At 36.7% G+C, this 25,934-nt stretch overlaps 5 protein-coding genes and 1 pseudogene across 13 annotated transcripts; 4 read left to right on the top strand and 2 right to left on the bottom strand.

The window, feature by feature from the left end:
• The first annotated feature begins 2,134 nt into the window (after positions 1-2,134).
• LOC117627329 (E3 ubiquitin-protein ligase SINAT3-like) lies at positions 2,135-4,283 on the top strand. The gene is made up of 3 exons (XM_034359366.1): positions 2,135-2,643; positions 3,103-3,489; positions 3,704-4,283. Exons 1-3 carry the CDS (start codon positions 2,431-2,433, stop codon positions 4,028-4,030), a joined length of 927 nt encoding a protein of 308 aa, XP_034215257.1. The 5' UTR covers positions 2,135-2,430; the 3' UTR covers positions 4,031-4,283.
• A 21-nt stretch (positions 4,284-4,304) lies between these two features.
• LOC117627328 (uncharacterized protein At4g10930) lies at positions 4,305-12,753 on the bottom strand. 3 transcript variants are annotated; one of them, XM_034359363.1, is made up of 16 exons: positions 12,669-12,753; positions 12,398-12,504; positions 12,002-12,087; positions 11,515-11,605; positions 11,209-11,255; positions 10,883-10,952; positions 10,654-10,763; positions 10,462-10,527; positions 9,433-10,001; positions 9,245-9,316; positions 9,065-9,139; positions 8,912-8,990; positions 6,851-8,144; positions 6,678-6,752; positions 4,918-6,030; positions 4,305-4,759 (listed from the first exon to the last, which is right to left on the bottom strand). In XM_034359363.1, the coding sequence occupies exons 2-16, from the start codon at positions 12,485-12,487 to the stop codon at positions 4,535-4,537; spliced, it is 4,062 nt and encodes a 1,353-aa protein (XP_034215254.1). In that variant the 5' UTR covers positions 12,488-12,504; positions 12,669-12,753; the 3' UTR covers positions 4,305-4,534. The 3 variants fall into 3 exon arrangements, with proteins under 3 accessions (XP_034215254.1, XP_034215255.1, XP_034215256.1); XM_034359364.1 differs by having other exon boundaries at positions 4,328-4,759; positions 10,654-10,759; XM_034359365.1 differs by lacking the exon at positions 11,515-11,605 and having other exon boundaries at positions 4,328-4,759; positions 10,654-10,759.
• A 2,649-nt stretch (positions 12,754-15,402) lies between these two features.
• On the top strand, positions 15,403-19,308 carry LOC117627562 (calcineurin B-like protein 7). 7 transcript variants are annotated; one of them, XM_034359695.1, is made up of 10 exons: positions 15,403-15,556; positions 15,858-15,898; positions 16,359-16,488; positions 17,093-17,178; positions 17,339-17,398; positions 17,698-17,806; positions 17,922-17,974; positions 18,350-18,430; positions 18,515-18,627; positions 18,935-19,308. In XM_034359695.1, the coding sequence occupies exons 3-10, from the start codon at positions 16,389-16,391 to the stop codon at positions 18,987-18,989; spliced, it is 657 nt and encodes a 218-aa protein (XP_034215586.1). In that variant the 5' UTR covers positions 15,403-15,556; positions 15,858-15,898; positions 16,359-16,388; the 3' UTR covers positions 18,990-19,308. The 7 variants fall into 7 exon arrangements, with proteins under 7 accessions (XP_034215586.1, XP_034215588.1, XP_034215592.1 ...); XM_034359697.1 differs by having other exon boundaries at positions 16,235-16,488; XM_034359702.1 differs by lacking the exon at positions 15,403-15,556 and adding an exon at positions 15,603-15,722 and having other exon boundaries at positions 15,885-15,898.
• A 1,156-nt stretch (positions 19,309-20,464) lies between these two features.
• LOC117627747 lies at positions 20,465-22,982 on the top strand (annotated as a pseudogene).
• Positions 22,341-24,479, bottom strand: LOC117627746 (GDSL esterase/lipase At1g71691). The gene is made up of 5 exons (XM_034359976.1): positions 24,107-24,479; positions 23,573-23,700; positions 23,092-23,331; positions 22,712-22,967; positions 22,341-22,620 (listed from the first exon to the last, which is right to left on the bottom strand). The coding sequence occupies exons 1-5, from the start codon at positions 24,447-24,449 to the stop codon at positions 22,391-22,393; spliced, it is 1,197 nt and encodes a 398-aa protein (XP_034215867.1). The 5' UTR covers positions 24,450-24,479; the 3' UTR covers positions 22,341-22,390.
• A 57-nt stretch (positions 24,480-24,536) lies between these two features.
• Positions 24,537-25,199, top strand: LOC117629044 (phosphatidylinositol 4-kinase gamma 2-like). Its single transcript, XM_034361569.1, has one exon. It carries the CDS (start codon positions 24,537-24,539, stop codon positions 25,197-25,199), a length of 663 nt encoding a protein of 220 aa, XP_034217460.1.
• Positions 25,200-25,934: the final 735 nt, after the last annotated feature.

The following is a 25,934-nucleotide window of genomic DNA, read 5'->3' as shown; positions in this document are numbered from 1 at the left end:
TGATCTGAGACCCAGGTTTCTTCATGCGGGTTCGGTTTATCGGGGTCCGAATTCGACTACCCTTGGGACTTGGTTTGTTTCTTTGCTATTTTCTTACTGTGGGTTTGGATGAGTAAATGTATAAGTATTAATAAATTCATAAATGATGAAATTTAAAATGTCGAAAATTAATGTTTTAAAATTTGTAAAGTTTCTTGTTCGACTAATGAATTTAAACACAGAATTTAACGTGTAATTTTGAAATTTTAGAAATGACGATTATTCAGATAGAATTTAAAGTTGTTCTTTATGACCTCCAAATTCTATGTTTTTTCACACATGGAATTTCTAGATTTTTTTGTTTTGTTATCCAAACACGGGAATTGGTTCATGTCAATTTAGAAATTATGACTTTTGTCAAAATTCCAAGTTGATTTCCCTCATCCAAATACATACAATTATTTTACAGTCGACTCGATATGTATGAAATGAATTTGAAACGTTTTTATTGCTATGAAGCTTACTTTAAAAAAATATATATTGGGGAAGGTAAAATTAGGATCTCGAGACTCAAGTGTAAGGATATATACTCTTAGCTACTTAAGCTACAAGCTCCTTACTTTTACCTCGGAGTTAGGAACAGACGCACCAAGGAACAAGAGGCCCTTGGGATGCCGGCATTTGGTTGTGGAGGTCTTGGGCGAGCAGTTACAGACCCCTTGACCAGCAACTTGTTGACCCATTGGGTTTGCTCGACGAAAGAACCCAAAGAGAGAGAGAGAGAGAGAGAGAGAGAGAGAGAGAGAGAGAGAGAGAGAGGTATTAGTAGTTAGAGAGAAAAGGAGAGGAGGAGAGAGGATTGGAGTGGATGTTGTAGAGAGTGAAACTGTGAAAGAGAAGATGGGGAGGTATTGTTTTTTGTTTTTGTTTTTGTTTTTGTTTTTCTAAGTGGGAGGTGTGAGTTGGGGTTGTTTCATTTTAATTTTTTTTTTTTTTAAAAAGATAATTCTAGTCTCTATACATTATAAGTTTATTCCTTATTAAGAAAAAAAAATGATATTTTTTTGAGTTTTTTTGTTTACCCTAATATTTAAATTATTAAGCTCTTAAGTTTTTTTTTGCGAAGATAGTGGGATTTTTCTTAGAAAGTGTGAAAATTTGAATTGAAGTTGAGGTGAACTTAGAATATGGAGTGAGCAAAGAGGAATGCGGGGTTTAAATACACAAGTGCCTAAATTATTGAAAAATAACCAAAATTATATTCTAAAAAAAAAAGTTATATTCTTTTTTAGATGAGACATTAGCAAAAATTATATTACATTGAGTTTCTATTTTGATTAAATCATGTGTAGAATTATGGAACAATTTTTTAAATTTATTTTGATTAAATTATGTGTAGAATTATGGAACAATTTTTTAAATTTATTTTGTTTATGAAGCTATAATGCAATGTTTTGAAAGGAAAACTTGTCATGCACAAGTGAAGCTTAGATGGAAGTACTATTTTTCTATTTTTTACTGTTACTTTTTTCTTAAAAAAATTTGAAAGCTTTACTGTGACCGTTTGGCCTGAAAATCCTAATTCCGCCACTACTCAAAGTCACTCCAATATAAGAATTTATTTGTTTTTTGTGGAAATTTATATAAGAATTTCAAAATGCAAAATTCTTCACATATGGGGGGATGAATAAAAAATAGAGATATTTAGTCATATACCCATTCTTAGCACTAATAATATAGATACACTCTACACAATTTAAAATCTATAAACGAACCTAAAAAAAATCCAAAAAATGACAGCTGACCCTATTAAAATTAAAAACAAAATCAGATGATAGGTCCTACTTTTATGGAACATAACTACTTTGTTATCTTGTCTTAATTCTAAAAATAAAATAAAAAATAAAAAAGGAAACCAATTGGCACATGCGTCAAGAGGCTAGTTTAAAAGAAATTAAAAGCCTTTATGTTGTAAATGGGCTTTGAGTGTGTTTCTAAAATCCATTTCATATAAGTTTTTTATATTTATAATTTAAACTCCTATATTGAGTATAATAGTGAATCTCCCTAAAAAATAATTAAACTTCCACGTTAGATTTTGAAAATACAAGGATCACACTGAAATTACCCAGTTGGGAAGCAATTTTTAAGTAGGTGCAGTTGGTCCTCTGTTTTCAGCATTAACTGCCTTTGGCATTATATTTTTGGAAGGACCGATGGAGACTTGTCTGTTTCCTTCAACAAATGCTCCCAAGACAGCCAACTTCTTTGAAGCCTTGGTTGCCCATCTGTCTCTCCTCTCTCTCTGCCCCTTTACTTCGTTCTAGATGCTATCAATTCAAGCATTGCCACTGCCAGAGCACATACACAAAGGAACAAAATAAAAATTCAGTGCTTGTTTCTGTTTTTTTATTTTATGGTTTCTTCAAACCTGCATGAACAGCTATTACAATGGAGGATGTTGGTGTTGTTGAATGTTTGACAACATGTGATGGGATCTACGAGGGAGACTCTAACCACAGCCGCCGTCGCCATCACCATCACCACCATCTTGTCGTGGCCTCAGCCATGTCTCACAACAAAGCTCTGTCTCCGGCCACAAGTGTCCATGAACTTCTCCAATGCCCCGTCTGCACAAACTTTATGTTCCCACCAATCCACCAGGTGTGTGTTAGTTGTCACATTTAATCAGAATGGGGTCACATTAAGTTTTGTTTTTGGTAAGATTATGATTGTTTTTGGGTGACTTTGATATATTGAGCTTATTTTAATTTGGTGTTGAAATTCAGATGATGAGTTTTGGTTGGCTGGGAAATGTAATTCTAGGATGTGGGTATTTCCTTGATGCAGGGTCTGATTCTGTTTGGGGCATAAAGGCTTAGAATGTAGCCTGAATTCGTAATTATCTCATTCTTCATAAAGAAGCAGTCTTTATGGCATGATTTTTTATTTGGAGTTGGTTTAAAATGATGTTTTGAGTTGTGGGTTTGCTTTGAGTTTCATGATGTTTTGATTTCCTAGATGTTAAGCCTGCAACTAGAGTTTTCAGTCTGATTCACTGCTTAAATTGGTTGGAACTTAGAAGTTTGGAACTAGTTGATTTCAAAGTTTCTGTTTCTGCAGTGCCTAAATGGGCACACTCTGTGCTCCATCTGCAAATTGAGGGTGAACAACCGGTGCCCGACTTGTAGAGAAGAACTTGGAGACATCAGATGTCTGGCATTGGAGAAGGTAGCAGAGTCACTAGAACTTCCTTGTAAGTATTGTTCTTTGGGCTGCATGGAGATCTTCCCTTACGACAACAAACTTAAACATGAAGCTCAGTGTAACTTTAGACCATACAATTGCCCATATCCTGGATCTGAGTGCTCAGTAGTTGGGGATATTCCATTTTTGGTTGGCCATCTACGAGAAGATCACAAGGTTGACATGCACATTGGATCAACCTTCAATCATCTCTATGTTAAGTCGAATCCCCGTGAGGTAGACAATGCAGCAAGGATGCTTATGGTAAGTGGAGTTTGGATTTGGAGGCGTTGATTGTTTATGCTCTAAGTTATATTTTGAATTTGAATTTTTTTTTTTGGAATGTGACATTGAGAATGATGCCTATTTACCAAATGTGTTGGCTCTAATTTGTGGCATCTATGGTGATTGGTAACTGATGCAATGTGTGTGTGTGTTTTTTTTAGATGCTCACCTTCATGTTCTTTATGTTTGTTAGGTTTTTAACTGTTACAGCCAGTACTTCTGCCTGCACTTTGAAGCCTTCCTACTTGGCATGGCTCCGGTTTACATTGCATTCCTTCGTTTCATGGGTGATGCCGTTGAGGCACGAAAATTTGGTTACAGACTGGAGGTGGGCGCAAATGGCAGGAAACTAATATGGGAAGGAACCCCTCGGAGCATACGTGATAGCGATCAGAAGGTTAGGGATAGCCATGATGGTCTCATAATCCAGCGTAACATGGCACTTTTTTTCTCTGGTGGAGACAGGAAGCAGCTCAAGCTCCGGGTTGCCGGACGGATTTGGAAAGAAAACAGCACCTAGATGAGGGCTGCAACTGGTGGCGTCTGGAGCCCTTTTGCTCCAAGGTCTGTTTGTATCAAATTTTGGTGGTGTTTCTTTTGCTTACATAAAAATTTTCAACTTAGGATCTCCACTTGAGCTCTCATTGGCAATTTTGGTGGTGTAATGTATTCACAGAACCTGATTTCTCTTCATCTATTAAGCATTCCACATAAGATTGCATCGTTTTTAATCAAGCAAAAGAACCTCAACATTTGTGAGGTGATGGATTCTGCTTTGGAATGAGTAGCATATGTATCAAGTTTGGTCCAAATGCCATGCACAATAAATTGTGATATACTTGTATACGCTTTTTGCTCAGGCATATGCAAATTCACCAGGATACACATGCCAACACGAGTTTCTTCATCAACTTATACAATGCATGGGGTTGGGGATGTTTTTATACAATGTCTCCTATCTACAAATTACACCAATTAGAAGAGTGGAAATTCTGAATAATCTTATAGCCGAAAATAACTGTCGTTATAGAGGATCGGTTTTTTCCTTCTGTCGGACTGTCTCAACGTACTGCTCTGCGAGCTTCTTCACCTTCTCGCCTTCCTTAATTAGGAAGTTTGCGTTCTTGGCTTTAGAATGATATTTCATAACTTTGTCAGTTGTTTTGGCTGCAGCCCACTTATATTGTTCAGTTGTAATCACGCCACTCTTGCATAGCGGTCTGATGTGCTCTTTAATGTAGGCTTCAACCTGTAAAGCATTGGAACAATGGGTTAGCTTAAATAACACACTGGGGAAGAAACCCTCTTTCTCCCAGGTCAATTACATTAAGATCACGCATAATAAAATCCTTTTAAGATCAACGTAAAGGGAAGATAAGTTTTCAGGGTAAGTGGCTTGGGGAAAACCTTCTTAGATACAGAACTGCTGCTGTTAGACTGATTGTTAGCGACCATACTGGTCTTCTTCTCCTTACTTTCAACATTTCCACCTGGTTGGGTATGGTACGTTGAATCTTCACCACCAGAGGAGTTGCAACCAGCACTGGCAACCATCATATTTTGTGCATTGTTCTCATTACCAATTCCAGATGTTTTTATTGATTTGTTTGGCTTTGGCTCATTATTTTCATTCTCTTTAGGATCTTTGTCTTTAACCAGAGCTTCATTAAGTAATCCCGATTGCTTTTCTGATGCTCCTGGAAATTGCTTTATCAGTGGTTCTGTATCAGGTCCATATAATTCTTCACACTCTGCAACAGAAAGCTCTTCACCTTCTTTACCGAATAAGGATTCCAAAGGAGCACATGACTCGTCAGTCCCCCCGTCTGTGGTTGAATGTTCCAAACCTGAATAAGTAGGATTCTCAAGCATGCTGGAAAAATCTTTTTGTACTTCAGTCTTCTCAGTCTTTTCAAGGTCTAGAGTATGAATAGATCTTTCAGACTGAAGTGTAGAGAAAACCAGTTTCAATTTTGGTGCCCCTTCTTCTGGTTGTGCATTAGAGACTTTTGTAGCAGCAGCACCAATGTAGTCTTCATCTTCCAAATTATACTCAAAATCCCCATATATGTCCAGGTCTGGATGAAAATCCATCTCAAATACATTATCAGGCCCTTCCTCTCTGATATCTAATGAGGGACCATCTTCTTCAACTGGAACTTCCATATTGGGATGTGGACTATTTGGAGGAGAATCAGACAGAAGACCGGCATTTCTCAGTGCTGCTTCAATTACAGGATCAGTTGAAAGTTCATTCGCAGCTTGTTCTGATCTTTCAGCAAGGACTGAAGTTGGGGCTAAACTAAGTACTGGGGCTCCACTAGACTTCCTATTTTCTGAACGATGCAATATCTCCTGGGAACATAGATTCAGATACACTAGCTTGCTATTTGACCTATCAGCAACCTCCTTTTCTATATTAATTGAATCTGCAACAGCTAACTCCGTATCTGCAGTTCTACGGATCACAGGAAGATTTGCTTTCCTCAAGAAGTGCTCAGTCAGACGGTAAAGCTGTGTCTGCACAGCAGATGTTTATAACAAAGTCCAAACAACCAATTAGCCTCCAGTTTCATGAAAATTAAACAAGTAAATGGTTTGAAAAAGCAAACTTTATAAATTGTACTAACATATCCTTTGTTTGAATGGATCTATTCTCTACATTATAATACATGATAGATAAACCAAGAAAATAGTTGACTATAATCGTGGCCTTTGGGTTCCAGCTCTAAAGATCTATCCATGCAAGAATGCAGCCTAAACTGAATTGAGATTTTATTTTAGAATTTTCATATATGGATGAATTTGTTAGTTTTCAGCAGACAAACACTGTCACTAAAATAGGTAATTGAGGTAGTCATGCTGGTGTTCGCATTGGTGTGGTCGTAGTACCAGTAGCACTTAAAATGATGGTAATGAATTCATTGTGGTTTGATTGAGATGGTGGTGAACGCAGTTGTGTCATGAATCATTCCCCATGCAAGATTACAACAAAAATGCGGAAAGGTTGCTTTCTACCATTTCTTCATAAGAAAATTTAAAACAACTTCTGCCTTTCTATTTTGCAAAGACCAACAGAAGGCAACACACTCCTTGCATATTAAAAATAACTCAAAGAGTAACCTAAGGAGAGATGTAATAGAAGCACACACACACACACCTCATACCTGCCTCACCGATAAGGGGATTTTATTATGACGACTGGGTGCCAAATTTGGTCTCATGTCTATTGGTAATTGAGCCTGCTCAAAGCAACCACAAAACATAATTTAATATGATATATCACCTGCATAACCAAACAGAAAAGATGAAAGGTTTTAAATGAAAATCTATTACGTACTAGCAAAGGGTAATTTCCTTTGAGCACAGTGTTGCCTTCCTGTTTTTCATTTGCTGCTTTCCCGCCTGCACCACTTGTTTTCCTGGCAAGAACCTCTAAAGCCCATTTTCTTTTGTCACTTTTTATATCTTCAGGTTTTTCAACCACTTCCCTCTTGGCTATAGATTTGGAACCACCAGCTGAAGAAACCAAAGACCCTTCCGCGTGTCTGTCTTGATGTACTTTGCTAGAAGAAACACCATTCCCTGAGCTTGGAACATTATTTTTACTCCCATATTTCTCTAGTGAAGGAATCCCACCTTTTGATATAACCTTACCTGTTTCTGTGGAATTTGAAGTACAATCATTAAGAGACGACTTTGAACACTTTTCAATCAAGGTTGGTTGTTTATCATTCTGCTCTGAATTACCAGCAGTTTTAAGAGCTAAGAGAGGCTTAATATCATCTTTTCTTGGAAGTAGAGATGAATCTGCTAAATACAACCTGGAAAGAATTGGATTTGTGGACTGCCTATCAGACTCCCGCTCTGTGTGTGCACCCTCTGATCTTCCTTTCAGAAGGTCAAGAACTGACTTCAAAGTTTCAATTTTTTCAGGCTCAGTAGTTCCTATGCAGCGATGCTTCCAAAATTCAATTTCACGATCACGGTCCCATGCACGTTTTCTTCTTCCATTGGATGTCCCATAAATTTTCTTTGTTAGATTCTCACGTACTTTCCCCTTCTGCAACATTGCCTTCCTTGTCTTCACTGCCAAATGTGATAACTTCTTAACAGGCTCCGTTTTAGGTCCTGCTACGGCAGCCCGAAAGGCATCAAGAAGCTTTGGATTGAAAAGGTTTGCGCCAAAATCTTTTGAAGAGTTGTTACTGACAGCTTCTCTTATTTCTTTTCTCAGTGTCTGAACTACCATGGATGAGTCCTTGTCCTCAGCAGCTCTCCTCATGATCTTTTTAACTCTCAAACCAGCCATAGTTTCTTGCTCTTGTGATGAATTATCAGCAGGATTAGGGCGTGCAAGCCCCTTGGAAGATTTACGGTTTGTAGTTCGAACAATGCTCAATATATCGGAAGTGATGTTCTCCTCAACAGGATGAAAAGTTAACGTGCTATCTTTAGGAACTACTGTCAGGATAGAGCAGTTTTTAGAGTCATCTGGTATAGATGCTTTGGCTTGGTCATTGGAAGCAATTGGTTGAGTCTTCTCCTCATGTCTGATTTTCTTAACAGACTCTTTGGTCTCAATCTTAGGGTTAGTATCTCCATCATCAACAACAATGGTATGAACATCATCACTATTATTTCAAAAAGTCAAGGAAAAATAAAGTCAGAAATTTTGTTCTACTTGCTATGAAGAATGTAAAAAACAACAGCAAATTGCCATTTGAACTACAAACACATCTTTCAGGCAAATGACAATAGACAAACGTGGCTAGCATACAAGCATAAAGATAGTTAACTCACTTTAAATTAGCATGCATTTTTTGTTCAACCAGTTGAATTTACTTATGCTGACATTTCCTTGATGTTTTTAGACAAGTATTGTTGATATTTTACTGATGATGTTTAGCACGAAAGGGCAACTAAAAATGGGCTTTTGAGGAAATTAAAAATTTGTGTTGCATGCATGCATGTTTAATGTGGATAATCCAATAATTTGGAACCCCTATATCCTGGTTCAGTTTTATCTAGAAACTACCATATCATGCAGTGGTTATTAGCAAGATAGTAACCATCTTGATGGAATCGTTAAGATAAGAAGAGATGTTCCCTATGATCCCAATATCTACTACAGGATCAACAAGCCAGCTGAATGAACCAAGGACTTTTATGGAGACCAGAAACACAATACATCCAACATAAATCACGAAAACTTCAGTGAATAGAATTGATGGTGGTAGAAAAACACAATGCATCCTACTTGAATTAGGAAAACTACAGTGTAGTGGTGGCAGATTATGATATGAGGATAGCAGTAACAAAACCTGAGGCAACATAGTTATGAGCACTAATTGCTGAAAACCGTATAAGAATCAACGGATATAGTTGGATGACATGTGACCTGCAATCAGTATGCTTTCTCTTTCCACCAACAGCAATTCCAGGAGCATCCGAATTAGCATCTGGTAGAATCTCATCGGCTGTAAACATTTCAGCAATTAAGCAATGTGCAGGAGTGAATGTTGAATAAACAATTTAATGCTGCTTCACATACCTATCGGCGAATATTCTTCTGAAGGATTGTGAATCTTCAAATCTTCAGTCTCTTGATTTGATACAAGAATGGCAGCTGGAAACATTTCAACAACGAACATGAATGACTGTTGTGTAAATAGTGCTAGAGAGAGAGAGAGAGAGAGAGAGAGGACAACTAATGACTAAAACAGCTTAATACCTTTTGACAAATATTCTTCTTTAGGATTGTGATGCTTCACATCTTCAGTTCCATTATTATTCAGCTCAACAGCTAGATGCACATTATTAAAAATAAGATAAACTTGAACATGTAAAGCATACCCTTCAGTTCTATGCTATCCTAATCATGAAATTATCAAGCTTTAAAAAGGAAAAAATGTTAATTACCAGACAGAAACGAGCCCACAGATAACCCAAGTTCAAGACCCATATTGGAATCACTGTAAGTCAGTTTGTTACTAATGTGTGGTTCATCGAAAGACTTTCCGGAAGGATTCCCGATGCAATCAAAACTACTAAGCTCATTGGTTGATCCATCAGTACTCATCCTAAACTGCTGCGCTAAAGAATTTGAAGGTACATTGGAGGTATCGCAGGATAAGGATAGTTCTAGTGCCTGAGCTCCAAGCACTGGCTGGGTAATAGTTCTTTCCCCGGGGGGCCTTGCCAACTTGTGGCTATCCTCAGAAGCCAATACCAATGTTTCAGACTCCAGGTCCTTGCCAACTTCAACGGTTGGCAAAACTCTCTTACTTGGCTCCGCGATGCGTTGATTTTCTCCAACCATTGAGACTACAACAGCCGTCTCACCACTATCAGCCACAGCTACAGATACCTTTCCAGAAATATTGTCCTCATCTAAAGATTCACGATTAGCGTTTTCTGGGCCATACTGGCTGTTAGACCTCTGTACTGAATCTGTATCTGATTTTTTCGGGATTTCATCAACTACACATCTACAGAAAATACACAATTTAGGATTAATTTAAAAAGTATCAGTGTATTAAAGAAATGAAAAGAGGAGACCTAAGATTTTAGGAAAACAGAGCAATTTGTATTCCATTCAAATCTCTATTAATCCTGAGGTGCATAAATAAAGATCAGCAAAGCTGCACTAATCAGTCCAAGCCTAGTAGGATTGTTACTTGGCAGCAATTGTATACATAAAGGGTTCTCTTTGTCCTCAAGTGGTAAATCAGACGGTTTAATTTTATTGGTTGACAAACTCAAGACAAGACAGAGATTTCATAACAAGAACAAAGCTTCCACAGAAAGGACCGACAGCTTATTCATCTCCATTAAACAACTTTGAGCTTAGAGGTAAGGTTCGGAACACGCATAAAAAGTGCTTAGACTCAGCAAAAGAACCAACAATGCAACACCCATGAACAAAACAATGATCCCCATGTAACTTACCTGGGGCATAACCATGTACTCTCAGATGTGCCCTCAGGATCAAATCCCACACAGAAAGCATGGTACCTGTCTCCATTCAAATCAAAAAGCAATTAGAAAATAACAATATGTGATAAAATCATATATCTATCTATACGGACAAAGATTATATATCACATTGACTATTATATATCACATTGACTGATTGTTTACCATAAGTCACATGAATCACAAGCAATTGATGTATCAAGATTGGAATCATCCTCAATAGCCACTAAGCCACTTCGAATTTTGCAACCATCTCCATCCAAGCAGATAACTGCCTACAAAATGATAGAGTAAATAAGAATCTGATATCAGTAATTTTAACAAAAATCTTAGAAAGAAAAGATGAGAATTGCAAGAAGATCTTAAAAAGAAGAAAACATGTAAAGATGATTACATTTTCATCAATATAGTATGATGGAAATGAGAGGGTGTTATTCTTTCCTTCAATACTCCAATCGTCATCTCTGCAGAGATTAATACGGAAAAATTAATCTATGCTGAAACTAAGGCACAATAAAAATAAAAATTAATAAATAATAAATAAATAAGTGGCTTAATTGCAATTTCTTGGACAGAATCTTGAATGTCAATTTCATAAGAAGACTACATAATAGTGTCGGCAGTAAAAACCACAAAATAATGAGTCTAACCCATGTATAAATGTAAACAATGAACCCACACCAATATACTTAAACATCTTATAGTTAATTGCCAAAGTACCTGTAAGGTGAGTCCTCGTCCACTCTGCTCCCAATAGTATCATATACCTTCACATTCAAACCGATCTCATATGCTTTAGGATCACTTTGCAACAGCATCAAATCACAATAGGATAACTTCAAAAATAAAATTTCCATTTGCCAAGAAAAAGAAACCTATTGAAAGCAGCCAGTTGTAGAAATCAAAATAACAATTGTTCTTTGCAACTAGTTGTATATCAATACCATTATATTATCCCATACCTAACAGAACTACTACTATAACCAGGATAAGAAAAACAAAGAATCGTGTATTTGCATCACTCACTGGAACACATGTGATCAATTGAAATTCATTCTGGCAAAGTGGGCAAAGGTTTGTAATGGTAGCCCAATTGTCAATGCATGCAAAACAGAACCTGAAAAATCAATGTTAACCCTTGCCATAATACAAATTTCATCTGTCAAATATATATAACATATGGAAAGCAACCCATTCTCTCATTTTAGCCCCATACTTACACAACAAGGGTGTTAACCAAAGGATAACTTCACCTCACATGAACCTCTAAATATATTGATACACCTTGTAGGTTTCATCATACATGACTACTGGAGAACTTATGAGCACATTTGAACAATTTCCTTCCTCTATTTTTTTTCCCTTTAATTAAGTAATAGAAAGGGAGAGGAAAGAGTTCAAGGTAGCAACAGAATACTTTTATAATAAAAATGAAAACTTGTTAAAATCTCTCTCTATCTATCTCTCTTTCTCACCCACATACACACACAAAGACAGACACTTAAGCGCATACCAGTGCTGGCAGCAATCCAGAACACCCCTATCGATAACAGCATCCATGCATATCCCACATGTTTCGCCCTCGAAATTAGGATTATCCTGCACATTAAATACATACAAAAAATTTGATCCCAAAATGATAGCAAACCAAGCAACCAAACTTAAACTTGCATATCCACAAGTAATACAATAATAAGCAAGTCAAAGTGCACACATTTATTTAGAGCTTCAAATGTCTGACTTATTAGATGAAAATGGTTCAACCATTCACCACACCTCTTCAAAAAGAGAAACGCATTTTCCATATATAATCATTCATTCAACAAATTCAAGCTACATAATAAAAAATAAGCTTCAATGACATAGAAGCTACGTGCTACAGCTCAATGAAAATGATCTTGAAGCATACATTGCTATAAGTATCAGTAACTCCAAAAGCACCTCCCTCTTGTACGCTGCTTGTAACTAAATCCACTTCCATTGCGTCTCCAAAGAACATGCTCCTCAAATTAAAACCTAACAAAACAATAATTATTATGCAAAATAAGAAATTTAATTTAATTATTAAAAAAAAAAAATCTGATCTTGTTGAATTCAACCGTCTGGCGATTTAAATAACTAGAATCGCAAAGGTCAAAACGGGTAACAAGGAAACCAGAACAACGAGGGGAAGAGATTACCTGGAAAAGAGAAAGACCACCATTTCTGCGTATCTCTGGGAGAGAGCGCTGCGAATGATCAACACCAGCGAGTTAACTCGGAAACTTTGGAAGCGCTGTTAGACCCAACGTGCGGAGACGGCCCAAAATAATTGTCGTCTATAAGCCCAGTAGCCTCCTATTATCTTTTTTTCAGGCCCAAGGCCCAAGATAATTCCATATGAATTTTTTATCGAGAGATTCACTATTATACCCAATATAGGAGTCCAAATTATAAAAAAACCCTATATGAAATGGATTTTAGAAACACACCCAAATCTCATTTACCACGTAACAAAAAGCCTTTTAACTTCTTTTAAATTACAAAACTGCCATTCATTTCTTAAAACAAACCCAACCCCAAAACCTCATAAAAAAACTCAAAACACTGAATAAGGTATCAAAGTAATTTAATAATCAAAATTAAATTCAATAGGGTCAGCTGTCATTTTTTGGGTTTGTTTATAGAAATTAAATAATGTAGAGTTTATCTATATTATTAGTGCTAAAAATGGGTATATGGCTAAATATCTATTTTTTTCTTTTACTTCCACGTGATCTATAGGTTATCCTCCTATTACTAAAAATACACATTGTGTGGTTATTTCTCACATCCATCCTATGATGTGACTTACCTTCAGAAGTTGAGGTTTCACTCCAAAATCAATTGGCAATGGGAGAAAGTAGCACAACTCCTTATAAGCTTTTGCTAGGTTTCTCAACTTTCCTCCCCAAAATCAATTGGCAATGAGGGGGAGTAGCCCAACTCCTTATAAGCTCTTGCTAGGTTTCTCAACTTTCCAATGTGAAACTTTTTACCTTCTCATTCTCACACGCCCCTGTACGTGTGACAAATTTTCAAACCTAACACGTGTACAACACATATTGGGTGACGTGGGAGTATGTGTAGTCGTTAGGCCCAACACATGAAGTCTTGTTTTGATACTATAAAGGAAGTTGAGGTCCTACTCCAAAATCAATTGGTAATTGGGGAGAAACTCAACTCCTTATAAACTCTTACTAGGTTTCTTAACTTTCCAATGTGGGATTTTTTACTAAGAGTGGGCGTCGAGACCGGAAAACAGAAACACCGAAAGAAAAAAACTTTAAAAGAAAAGTATGTTGACTAACAAGTCAACAAACTGGCACCGAATTGGACTGGACTGTTCAAATCGGTTTCGGTGTCGATTTCACACCTTACAAAATTAGATCGGACTGGACTAACTGTGTATTTTTTTATTTTTTAAAAATTATTTAAGTCCAATACTAAATTTATAATCTCATAACTAATATTTCCCCAAGTCCAATTTCAAAGCACCTTTATTTTTTAGGCCCAATCATCTCTCTTTGCATGAAATTGAGTAATTTGTGATTTTTTAAGGCCAAATAAAATATTAGTTGTAATTTGGTAATAGAAAAAAAAACATTTGGTCCAAAATTGAAAAAACCAAAAACTGCATCGAAATTGGTTTAAATCGAACCGATCGATTTCTTAAATTTGTTTTACCAAAACCAAACCGAACCACACTAGTTAAATGGTATCAATTATAATTTCGGTGTGAGATGAAAACCGAACCAAACTGGACCGCGCTCACTCATTCACATTCTCACGATACCGTCCTTTTATTACGAGACATACACATTATGTGGATATCTCTCTCATAGGATGCCAATGTGGTCAAAGAAATAAACACAAAGAGTGTGTTATGAAGTTTTAGTCAACAAAAAGAGGTAAGTTTACTCTTGCCTTGAGTCTAAGGATAAATGTTCATTATCCTAGAAAAGGTAGAGGATTTTTTTGTTATCACGAAGGGGTCATCTATATTTCTTCTCTCATTACGTGTTAGCTAGCGTAATGAGAGAGAGACAAATAGGAGGTGTAGGCACTCGTAATACAATATTTAATCTATGTAAAAAAAGCATATATACATATCATCTATATATACCGAAAAATACCATTAATTAATGCAAACATTAAGAATTGAAATTATTAATTAAATGAGGTTAATGTGGTAAATTTACATTTTTTTATATTAAAAAATTAAAAAAACAAAACAAAATCAAATAATAGGTCTTACTTTTATGAAACATAATTACACATCTTTTCTTAATTCTAAAAATAAAAGAAAAAAGAAAACCAATTGGCACATGCGTAGCTAGTGTAATGAGTGAGATAGAAAGCAAGGGATATGATAATTTATTCCCTTGTCTCATGGAAATTTTCGTTTCTTTGTCAATTGTGGAAGTTAAGATGTGGCATTATATGACAAGCTTGAGCAAGATCCATGGGAAGCTCGTCCGTATAGGATTATACTTCTCAATGTTGTGATTAAACAAAACAGTTTCCACGAGGGACGTGGGGAAATGTTCAATATCCAACAGCTCTCTTCTTTGAACTTCTTTTTGGAAAAGCACGTAGATTCAAAGCTCACTGCTGCTGACGAGTCACATATTAATAAAACAAAACCAATAACAATGGTAACCAGAGATTATAGATTTTTTCCCAAGTGATTGTCAACTATGTGCTGTCTGCTGTGCCTGTGTGTGATCTACAACAACCGCCCCTGCGCGTATAGAATGCACGTGGCAAACAAACCATAACAAAAACAAACGAAAGGGAAAGAAATCTAGAAAATAATGGAGGCAAATTCAGAAAATGATGGTAGCAGAAAGCGATTGCTTGAATATTTTAATATCATCTGACACCAAAGTCAGGAGCAGAATATGCCAATAAAAAATGGAAGAAAGATGGACTAGTTCTGTGTCAAAGGAGACTAAAAAGTGGAAGATATAGTTTTGAAGGAAAGTGCATAGCTTTATCATCATCAACTCCTTTTAAAGCTTAAGAGCACCAACACCCACTAACCCAGGTCAGTTTTCTCAAACCCAAACAAAATTACACTTCTTTCTCTGTCATATATCTCTTTTTTCTAGTGTTACTTTCCTTTTTTTCTCTTTTGGGAGTTTTAGTGGGGAGGTGGGGGAAACTGGTTTAATTTGCATGCTGCTCTTGTGTGCTGGCTGAGGTCAACTTAGGTAGATGTTGGGTTTCTTTCATTTTCATTGTTTTTCAGAAAGATGTAATGATATTTTGGAAATAGTTTGTTTTTGCTTGAGTTTGGAGGGTGGAAATCTTGATAAGAAAGCAGACACTGCTGTTTTGCTCTGCAGGTTGACTTTTTCTGAATGTTTTTGCAGCTTGGCTCTGCAAGGTAAAAACTTTGTTTTTATGTTTCATGGATTAATGGAACAGTTCTATTATTAGTGCTTTTTTTCAATTTTTATTGCTGGATAGATCTCATCTAGTAATCCCTGTACAAATGGTTGCAGTATGCCATTGATAATTGATATATTTTATTCCCACCAAAAAGTACTGGTATCCAGATCATGACCATTTGCTATGGACCCTGGCTATGAAACAGTGCTTACTAACTAACTATTGACACCCATTTTGCGCAGATGGGTGTCTAAAATATTGTCTACATTTGCTGGATTTGATCCTAAATTGATTGTTTAAATCATGACCGTAGTTTAATTTTTTATTTCAGCATGGAAAGTTTGTGGCTCAGTCTCCATTTTCTTGGTGGTGTTATCCTTTCTCTGCTGGGATGGGATGAAATTGCTGCTCATAATACCTATTAATTTGATGCATTTTTCGTTGGATTCTGGCAGATCAAACATTTGATAATCTTATATTGGACCATGCGTCGTTTCCTGCACTGCCTTTGCTTGATGGGTTCCAAAGTTGATAGACATAGACTTGGGTATGAGGACCCTACTATTCTTGCTTCAGAAACTGCTTGTAAGTAGTAGACTTGATAGTTGCTCGAATTACTTGGCACAGTTTTTCACTTGTTGTGGAACTTTAACAAATTTATGTTGATTGAGTTGCCTGCATGCTCCAATAATTATTTCTGGCATTGTATATGAAGCCATCGTGTTGATACCGTGCTGTGCATATAGTTTTCTATTACTGATTGTCCTTCCTCTTCTAACCTCTCGCTTTGTGACTTGGGAGGAGGAAGTATATACTATGTCTGCGCCTTTATATTCACATGTTAAAGTTCTTCCAAGGCAGTGCCATGTCATTTCTGGCACCTTGGTCATGCTAGGCAATATTGCAGCTGCCAAAACACAAACTCTGCTACTGCGGTGCTATTGCCTGATGTTTATTACTTTACTATTAATGTTAGTTAGCTTCTTTTTATTGTGTTATCATAGAATTCCTCCCTCTTTCACCTGCTGTGATGGTTGCATAGATGCAAGGTTCACCACATAGTACCGCCATCACTGACTCACCATATGCTTACTGTTTGAAATTTTTTGTGTATTTGCTTTGCTAATTGCTAGTGTTTGTATGGATTAAGCTCAAATTTCTAAATTTTGGTGCTTCAATTATTTAACAGTTACAGTAAATGAAGTGGAGGCCTTGTATGATCTGTTTAAGAAACTAAGCAGTTCCATAATTAAAGATGGTCTTCTTCTACACAAGGTATTTCTAGCTGAGGTTGCATTTTCAATCTTCTGACATATTACTTGAGATGGCTTAGTGTTTGATCTGCAATCTGAAATTTTTGCAGACTCAAAATAGAATCTTAACTGTTTCATTTTCTTAAATGGCTTGCACTAAATCTTTGACATGATATGAACAGGAAGAATTCCAACTTGCACTATTTCAGAGCAGCAGTAAACAGAATCTTTTTGCGGATAGGGTGAGTGCAACCTATATTATTACTTAATTTTCTTCAAGTTTGTGTTTGTGAATTTGTACTTTGGATCAAATGCTGCATGCTACAGTCAAGTGTGTGAGGATTTTATGAACTTTGACCTTTCATACAAAAAGAAAAAGAAAACCAGGCTTTTCGCCAATACAAATAACGCAAACCATGTAGCAGAGATATGTAAAGTAAACAATAAGAAAGTTTCCACTAGAATTATATTCAAAATAACAAACTGAACCCGATTGAGAATTTGTGATGTTTTTCTAACAATGTGCATATTCTCATTGCAGGTATTTGACTTGTTTGACATCAAGCGTAATGGGGTTATTGAATTTGGAGAGTTTGTTCGGTCATTAAGTATTTTTCACCCAAATGCTTCCGAAGCAGAAAAAATATCATGTATGATGTATTTGTCATGACTGAAGATCGTGATTTCCTTCTCTTTGTGCTATTTTCAACTACAAAATCCAGCATATTTATGATTACTAAACTCTTTAAAGTATATTCTTTGCAGTTGCATTCAGATTGTATGATCTACGACAGACCGGCTACATTGAGCGTGATGAGGTGAATCCCCTGCAATTTTCATCTTGGTCACTTTTCCTTATTGTAGTTAATTGAGCACAACTATTGTGCTTGACTGTTCTTACTCTTGCTATTGGTTAATGATTAAGCAATGCATCTTTTTTAGATCAAGTTAAATGGCATTGTCAATGTATGTGAACAAAGTTTTCATGTGTTATTGTGATTCTCCCATGCTCATTATATGTAGGCTATATCAAGATGTCCCATAGTATTTCTTTAGTATCAACTGTAGCTTGTGCAAAATATAATCAGTTTTATATTTCCACATCTTTTATTTATCTATTAAAGAAAGAAACTTCTGCAATTCTGATGCTTTCTACCTCTCTATGCATGTTGTGGGTAATGTTTCCATGGCAGGTGAAGGAGATGGTGTCAGCCCTATTGAGTGAATCAGATCTGGAACTTTCCGATGATGTTATTGACTCAATTGTAGATAAGGTTTTGATTATTCTACACTTTGTTATATATGTTCTGTGTTACTCATTGTTCTATCTAACCATTCCTTGTGTTTCTTCTCTAAAGACAATGGTGGAGGCAGATTTCAAAGGGGATGGGAAAATCGATCAAGAAGAGTGGAAAGAATTTGTAGCAAAACATCCATCTCTAATAAAGAATATGACTCTTCCATATCTAAAGTGAGTCCCAAAAGCCTATTAATCTCACCAGCACTCGTTTCCTGCGTCGATGTTTGCTTAATTTGATTGTGATTGGTTAAATATAGTTAGCAGATGACAATACATTGAAACAAGAAATCTCATTTGCTAAAGAGTTTAACAATGCAGAATCCTAGTTGTCTCATGAAGGCACAACTTATATAACTCTCTGCTCTTTCCAAGGCTTCAAAATGAAAATTGCTTTCTTAATTTCAACTAACTCAATGTGCTAATCCAGAACACATTTCCTCAAAGTTACATGGTTCTAAATTTGGTTTCAATTTTCTAGGGACATAACCATACAATTTCCCAGCTTTGTGCTCAAAACTGAAGTTCGAGATTAGATATAATAGTATTACAAAGATAGACAGTGCCAATGTTTTTCGCCTCAGACGACGGACACATCAAGTAAGCAGCCTGTGTAAAGCATGGCACATAGAAGAGGAAAGGAACCAAACAAAATATTGAGACTGCACCCCTTAGCATAGCCCCAATTGAGATCAAGCATCGCGTGGTATGTTTTCTACAAAGTTTTCGGTAATAAAGGCCTCACTCAGCAAACACTCTAGTGGTTCAATGTATTATGTAATTTAACTGTTTAATTTGTACACAGTGTAAATTTTAGTTTAGAATGTTTATATTCTTTCCCCCTTTTCCCCTTTATTTGGCAGGATCATTGTTTCCAAACTCTCTTTTCGTGAAGAGTAATGCTAATTAGACACACAAAATTGACCACATTAGTTGACCACCTTATGTGTCTAAATAGCATTACTTGTGTGGCAATTGCAACATATTTTCTTTTTCTTTTTGTCGTTGGAGCAAATTTTTTCTGTTCAGGTGGAAAATACCCGAATTTGGTACAACTCTACTTAGCAACATGTTTTTCTATTCTTCCTAAAGTTTTGTAAGAATTCGTTAATTACATGCTCGAAAAAGCTATGATGCAATTTATTGCGAAACTCACATCAATTAATGGTTGATTTGTTGATTTATTGTGAAACTCACATCAATCAATGGTTGATTCACTGCTGCTCTACGTTGACATTTCTTGAGATTGACAAGATTTCTGCCCAATACCTCCAAATTTCTGCCAATATTTAACTTATCATGGTTAAAGGAATGTCTTAAAGAGGAACTTTTAGTCCTTAACTGAATAAGTTTCCATTCCTAGCCGCTTCTACCAGGAAAAATAAGAACCAGATTCCAAATTCATATGGAAGAAACCATGGCCGTGATTATGGAATATATTTTTTTTTACAGTCTAAATCTTCAGTCAAGGCATGTGCACCTGCTTATCACAAGTTCCAAATTCTTCCAAATTGTAGAAGTTAGAACATGAAGACATTAAGTCCATCACGGAAACCAACCGAGGGAACAAACCAATTCTGTAAGCAGATGTTATAGAATTATTCGGTGTGTGTCAAATTAGCATCTACGTACCCGTACACGGAACATCATCATACAATTAACCAGAAATTTATTTCCACATGGACCATACAAAATAGTGAATGAACCTTAGCCTCAGATTTATTTACTTTTTCGTTTGACTAACAACTGTTGTTTATAAGATTTAAATTCGGATTCGAGACGCAGAACTTCCCCCAACAAAATAGACCAAATAGTCATTGGCGATCGCCTGACCTTAGCTTAAGAAGTAAGTTTCAAAGGTAAAACCTTTTTCTAGTTTTTCTAGGGTCTGAGAGAAACAATAGGAAAAAATGTTCTGCTGGAACATGCTTCCTCGTGAAAACAATTGTGACGGTTATGAAGTTATAAAATGTGACCTTAACTTAACCCTCTTTAGAGGCAACTACAAAAACCCAACAGGCTCTCACATTGAAAGTTATATACCTTCTATTGGATAACACTTATGATATGATATATATATATATACACTTACTCTCCTCAAAGAAGACAATTTTTGTTCACATAGACTGATTAGATGGGCTGTGTCTGCATGAAGCAGCGGCGTCAATGTGCCAATGCAGATGTTCTTGCTGCTCAAACATGTTGTAAGCTTCATTTTGTTTTCATTTACTTGTTTTATGGTGCCGTTTTCTGTTTTAGGTTTCGCCTCATGACTCTGATAACTTAGATTTTTGGTATTTGCAGTTAAGATAACTGATATTAAAACTCTGTATGAGTTGTTCAGGAAGCTAAGCAATTCTATAGTTGATGATGGGCTTATAAGCAAAGTAAGTTTACATGTAGCTGAACATCTTGCTGTTCCATTACTGAAAAATCGGTTCTAGTTTCGAATCGATACATGAAGCTTGAACATATTATAAAGCTATTATTTGGTGTTATGTTATCGTTCTACACTTCGTTTGCAGGAAGAGTTTCAGCTAGGTTTATTCAGGAACAGCTAAAAAAAAATCTATTTGCAGATAGGGTGAGCTTCCTGAAGTCGGTTTCGAGTTTTTTGGCACTTGGGAAAGAAAGTAACACTTAAATTGTAACTTGTAGCTTTTCTTAAAATTTGGAATGCTGATCTTTTTTTACTGCCATTCTTACATTCTCTGTGGTTTTTGGGGGACAACTTATCTTGACCTTGCTTATCCTAATAGATCTTCTATATGTTTGACTCGAAACATGACGGGGTAATAGAATTTGAAGAGTTTATTCGATGTCTAAATGTGTTCCACCCAGAAGCACCCCAAGCAGAAAAAGCTGCATGTAAGCAATCCTGTACATTTTTATTTGAACCGGCTTATATGTGTAAAGATTATACTAAAACTTTGACAGAATATGTGGCAGTTGCATTTCAGTTATACGATATATGGCAGACGGGCTTCATCGAACGTGAAGAGGTAAAGGGTCACTTTCAAATCCTAGTTCTTGTCATGTCCTAAACATAGGCAATCATTATTTTTTTAACGCAATGATTAACATAGACACCTTGGGAAGATCCATTAAAGCTTATTTCAAATCCAAGCATTTAATTGAAGTAGTGTTTGAAGGTGAAAGAGATGGTTTTAGCGCTTCTCAAGGAGTCAGACTTGATCCTTTGTGATGACATTGTGGAAGCCATTATTGATAAGGTAAGGCATGCAAGATGGTGCTACATGTAATCCGCCTAGTCATGTGTCAACTGAGTACATCTTTTGCTTTGAAACTCCATAGACATTTGAGGAAGCAGATTTAAATGGAGATGGAAAGATTGATCTGGAAGAGTGGAGGGAACTCGTGGATCGAAATCCGTCCTTATTGAAGAACATGACAGTTCCATACCTGAAGTAATTCCTCTTTTGCTTATAGTCCCAGCCTTCTGTTTTTCATCTGATACTTTTCACATATCAACCAGTGAAAACCTCAAAACGATTTGTACTGAATAAAAAAACTCAAAACAATATCTATTTTTCAATTTCAATTTGGTTGCCATCCTGTAAATTTATGATCAACACAAGCTAAATAGAAGTTGATATTCGTTGCAGGGATATCACAAGTGCTTTTCCTAGTTTTGTGCTGAGACGAGACATTGAAGATGAAACTAGCAACTACCTCTAAATTGGATCTCATTGCATAAACCAGAAAAACACAAAATTACAATGCACTTTTATTTGCCAACAGACATCAGGCAACAATTTGGCAATGTCACCTCTATAGTGAAATGTAACATCAAATTCACAATCTCAGTCATGTTTCCAAGCAGGGGTGACATGCGTGCATGATACGCTTTAGTCTTCTCCGTCGAATCTCTGTTTATATAGCATACAACTATTTCCTCAGATTCTCCATCCAATCTTTAGGAGTCAAACGCTACCATTTCCTCCAAGTTCATGGGATAGCACATTTTTGTGTGCAGGCCATTCCACACATTATCAGCCAGGATGGCATTGACTGCATCAGTTGGATGGAATTGATCCCACCAGATATGGTTAGAAGCATTACTGCAAGCCATTTCTGGTGATAAGCACATGACAAAACCCTTGTACTCCCCCAACCCACAGCAAGCATCAGCTGTGGCATTCAAACCTGAACATGATCATAATTCACACTGCATTAGATGTGGACACCACTAACAGATTTGGTAACAGGGGAAAAAGAAATTTAGAAAACCTCTCACCATGATGTTCAGAGTTTTTTATTATATCCATCGAACCTTCAAACACATCACAGAAGATGATGTTGGAATCAGGAAGCTCTTCGCGTAGCTCCTCAATCATATACCTCATCACAAAGTTGAACTCCATCACCGTGTCGTTTATCTCCTCAACACACTGTCCATCCTTCATTCTGTACTGAGATAAGTAGTGAGGAGCGCAGCCTATAGGTGCCAGCCCTATCACAACCACCTTCATGACATTTATGCTGTACAAGTTCTGCACCATCAAAGTAAACCAAGATCTCTAAGTAATCAGTTAGACTCCGTATTGGGAAGCTATTTTAGAAACCATCATTATATAATGACGAGAATATGTTAAATCAGTAGGGTTAGGAGATCACCTTAATTTCCTGCCTCAATGTAGATGCTAAAAACTGATTGAAACTCCACGGTAGATACAGATTTTGCACGTTAGATACATTACGCAAATAGTAATGTATATAGTCATTGATTCCAATTGAAATGTAAAGCACTGAATTCGAGATAAGATCAATAGCAGCTTGCTCGCCCAAACTTAATATAAACTGCTGGTAGGTATCTGTAAACTGCTGAACTTGCTGGGTGAAGGAAACATGTTGACCCTGTAGAAAACTTTACATCAGTAACGGTTGATAGTTGGAATAGCCCAGCAGAGTCGAAGTCATTCAAAATCAAGAAGCCTTAAATACCCAATCAAACCATATTAAATGAAGAGCTTATATTGCAAAGCTAACAGCAATTGAAAGGCTTAAAAGCCTTCTGGTTCAATATCAAAATTAATACATTTCTGTTACTTTCTGGTGCAATATTATCAATCAACTAAGGGGAAAATTTGAAACATACCAATTCCGAACCACTGGTGAATATGATTCCAGCACCAGCTGATGCATAATTCAATCCCTGAATCATACCTTCCACTCTTCCATTCTGCCCAAGATAACTCGGTACAAAAGGCAGCCCGAGACGAAGTGCTGATAGAAAAATTCCACACAAAAAACCCTTGTGAGAGAGTTTAATAACTAAGCCAGTTTCATCAAACACACACGCCATTGAAAGAAACGTGCTACAGATTCTCAACATTCAAAATTTAGATTTTATCCTGAATTCTGGTTCAAGAAAACACGTTCAGAACTCAATCCTTCAATAAATGAAGAAATTGGTTGGTAAAATCCGTGAACTTTAGATTTCTTCCATTTTGGGGGTTCCAAGAAAACCAAAAGCTTCACTGAACCTCTACATTTCTTGGAAATTTAAAGAAGAATTCTGACGTGAAAGACAAAAAGAGCCAACCAGAAAAATCATCGACATGAAAAGAACCAAGAACACAGAAACAACCCATCAAAGCAAGAAAAGGGTGTTTAAAGAAGCAACATTTACCAAGATAATCAACAGGGATTCTGCCATTACAGAACCTCCCAGTGGGTTGGTGGGTATCGAAGTCTCGACCGTAGGGAAGGTGGTCAGCACGAGCGAAAGTTCCGAGGAAATTGTTGTTGCCACAGTCGACAGAGGAGTCGCCGATGACAAAGAGAGCAGGGACAAGAGGAGTCTGTGGGATTGAGGGTGTTGGGGTTGGAGGGATTGAAGAAGAAGAAGGTGAAGGAGTGGGGACGATGATGGCATTGATGAGTTCTTGAGGAAATGGAGGAGAGCCAGGCTGTGAAACAACGGTTGAGATGAGAATGCAGAGCAAAGTAATAAGAAGAAGATTGATCGCCATTGTTTTAGAGTCTGGTCAGAGACGAGGGTTTTGGCGGGTAAAGGGGCGGTTAAGTGAGTTGAAAGTCCCAACCTTGTGTTCTAAACCATGGGCTTAAATGCTTGCCTCATTGAGCTTAAATGGGCTTTAAAGGCATGGGCTTTCTTTTTAATAAGCAACACAGTAGTTAAGCATACATATTATCCCAAGCCTAATGCCGGGAACAATCCCAATGGCTTGGCCGTATCTCAGGATGGTGAAGGTTTGAAAAGGGGAACAAGGGTGGGAGAAGGAGCCCTGAGGGAAGTTGCAGCATACATATTAGATCATCCCAACGGCAGGCCTCGCAACTTATCAAGCGAGGCTATTGGCTTTGCTGGCGTGCCTCTTACAGTTTTGGTTAAGTGCTTGCACAAAGGCTTTAATTATTCGAAAGGGTATGAAGGCTCATTAAAGAATGTTAAGATTGGGTCATTGCAGATGTTCATGAAGAATGATGGAAGTTGTGAGGACATGGGTCCTAGTCGTTTCCCCGTGGAGGAGGTGCACAAGATTAGTGTGTTTGATCTAAGAATGGCAAATGCCGAGTGGCATGCCGGGAATACTTTGTTTAGAAAAGGGGAAGCTGGTCAGACTTTGCTCATTCCAATTGATCATGGATACTGCCTACCTGAGAATGTAAGTAAATGCGTTCTTGCTTTCATGCTTTGGTATCTTAGTAATATCTTAAATGTTCGAACCATCGTTCTTGCCATTGCCTACTTTTCATGATTTTCTGTGAATTATGAAGCTATGGTTGTAGATTCTAACATCCAGTCCAGTCACAGATGTTCATTTAATCTCCATGTGGGTGCAATAGGGTTCATGTTGGATCTAGGTTGAAAATGACTGTCTAATGGGTTAATAAATTTTCAACTTAAACTAGGGTGGTCTTTTATTCTTTGATGTTATGAACTTTGTTGGTTGGTGCTCTTTCTTTACCTGCTAGAATCTTTTTTTATAAAAAATAGAGTATAGCCGGCCGGATATACTATTTTTTTAATTTAAAAAATCGAGTATCGCCGAGCGGTTATACTATTTATAAAAAACAAAAGAAGACCCGCTCAGTGATTAGATGCCCACGTGTCAAAATCAGTATAGCCGATTTTAAAAAAAAATTAAAAACAGCAAGTATAGCTTGGCGGATATACTATTTATATATATTAGAAAAAGGACCTACCTAGGCTAGGTGCCAAGTGTTAAATATGGTAACACCGCGGCTATACTATTTTTTAAAAAATTTATAAAAACGGTTATAGCTTCGAGGCTATCCTTGTTTTTATTAAAAAATCGAGTATAGCCGCCCGGCTATACTATTTATAAAAAAACAAAAGGGGACCGCCCAACGCATGTGTCAAAATAAGTATAGCCGCACGGCTTTACTGGATTTTTTTAGAAACTAAAAATGGTATAGCCGCGCGGCTATACCATTTATATATAGTATTTGCCATTGGCTTAGTTGATAAA

This window comes from Prunus dulcis, chromosome 5 (assembly GCF_902201215.1).
Source record: "Prunus dulcis chromosome 5, ALMONDv2, whole genome shotgun sequence".
Classification (NCBI taxonomy): domain Eukaryota; kingdom Viridiplantae; phylum Streptophyta; class Magnoliopsida; order Rosales; family Rosaceae; genus Prunus; species Prunus dulcis.
The sequence above is the reverse complement of the archived record's forward strand: the minus strand, read 5'-3'. Positions and strand labels throughout refer to the sequence as shown.

Coding starts and splice junctions, on each gene's coding strand:
- LOC117627329 (XM_034359366.1), top strand. CDS start 2,431: ATGGAGGATGTTGGTGTTGTTGAATGTTTGACAACATGTGATGGGATC. Junction 2,644..3,102: donor TGTTCCCACCAATCCACCAG/GTGTGTGTTAGT, acceptor CTGTTTCTGCAG/TGCCTAAATGGGCACACTCT. Junction 3,490..3,703: donor ATGCAGCAAGGATGCTTATG/GTAAGTGGAGTT, acceptor TATGTTTGTTAG/GTTTTTAACTGTTACAGCCA.
- LOC117627328 (XM_034359363.1), bottom strand. CDS start 12,487: ATGTTCTTTGGAGACGCAATGGAAGTGGATTTAGTTACAAGCAGCGTA. Junction 11,606..12,001: donor CTGGATTGCTGCCAGCACTG/GTATGCGCTTAA, acceptor TTGATTTTTCAG/GTTCTGTTTTGCATGCATTG. Junction 10,953..11,208: donor GACGAGGACTCACCTTACAG/GTACTTTGGCAA, acceptor TAATCTCTGCAG/AGATGACGATTGGAGTATTG.
- LOC117627562 (XM_034359701.1), top strand. CDS start 16,389: ATGCGTCGTTTCCTGCACTGCCTTTGCTTGATGGGTTCCAAAGTTGAT. Junction 17,179..17,338: donor ATGGTCTTCTTCTACACAAG/GTATTTCTAGCT, acceptor TGATATGAACAG/GAAGAATTCCAACTTGCACT. Junction 18,628..18,934: donor ATGACTCTTCCATATCTAAA/GTGAGTCCCAAA, acceptor TCAATTTTCTAG/GGACATAACCATACAATTTC.
- LOC117627746 (XM_034359976.1), bottom strand. CDS start 24,449: ATGGCGATCAATCTTCTTCTTATTACTTTGCTCTGCATTCTCATCTCA. Junction 23,332..23,572: donor TCACCAGTGGTTCGGAATTG/GTATGTTTCAAA, acceptor AGTTTTCTACAG/GGTCAACATGTTTCCTTCAC. Junction 22,968..23,091: donor CATTGAGGCAGGAAATTAAG/GTGATCTCCTAA, acceptor TTGATGGTGCAG/AACTTGTACAGCATAAATGT.
- LOC117629044 (XM_034361569.1), top strand. CDS start 24,537: ATGGGCTTAAATGCTTGCCTCATTGAGCTTAAATGGGCTTTAAAGGCA.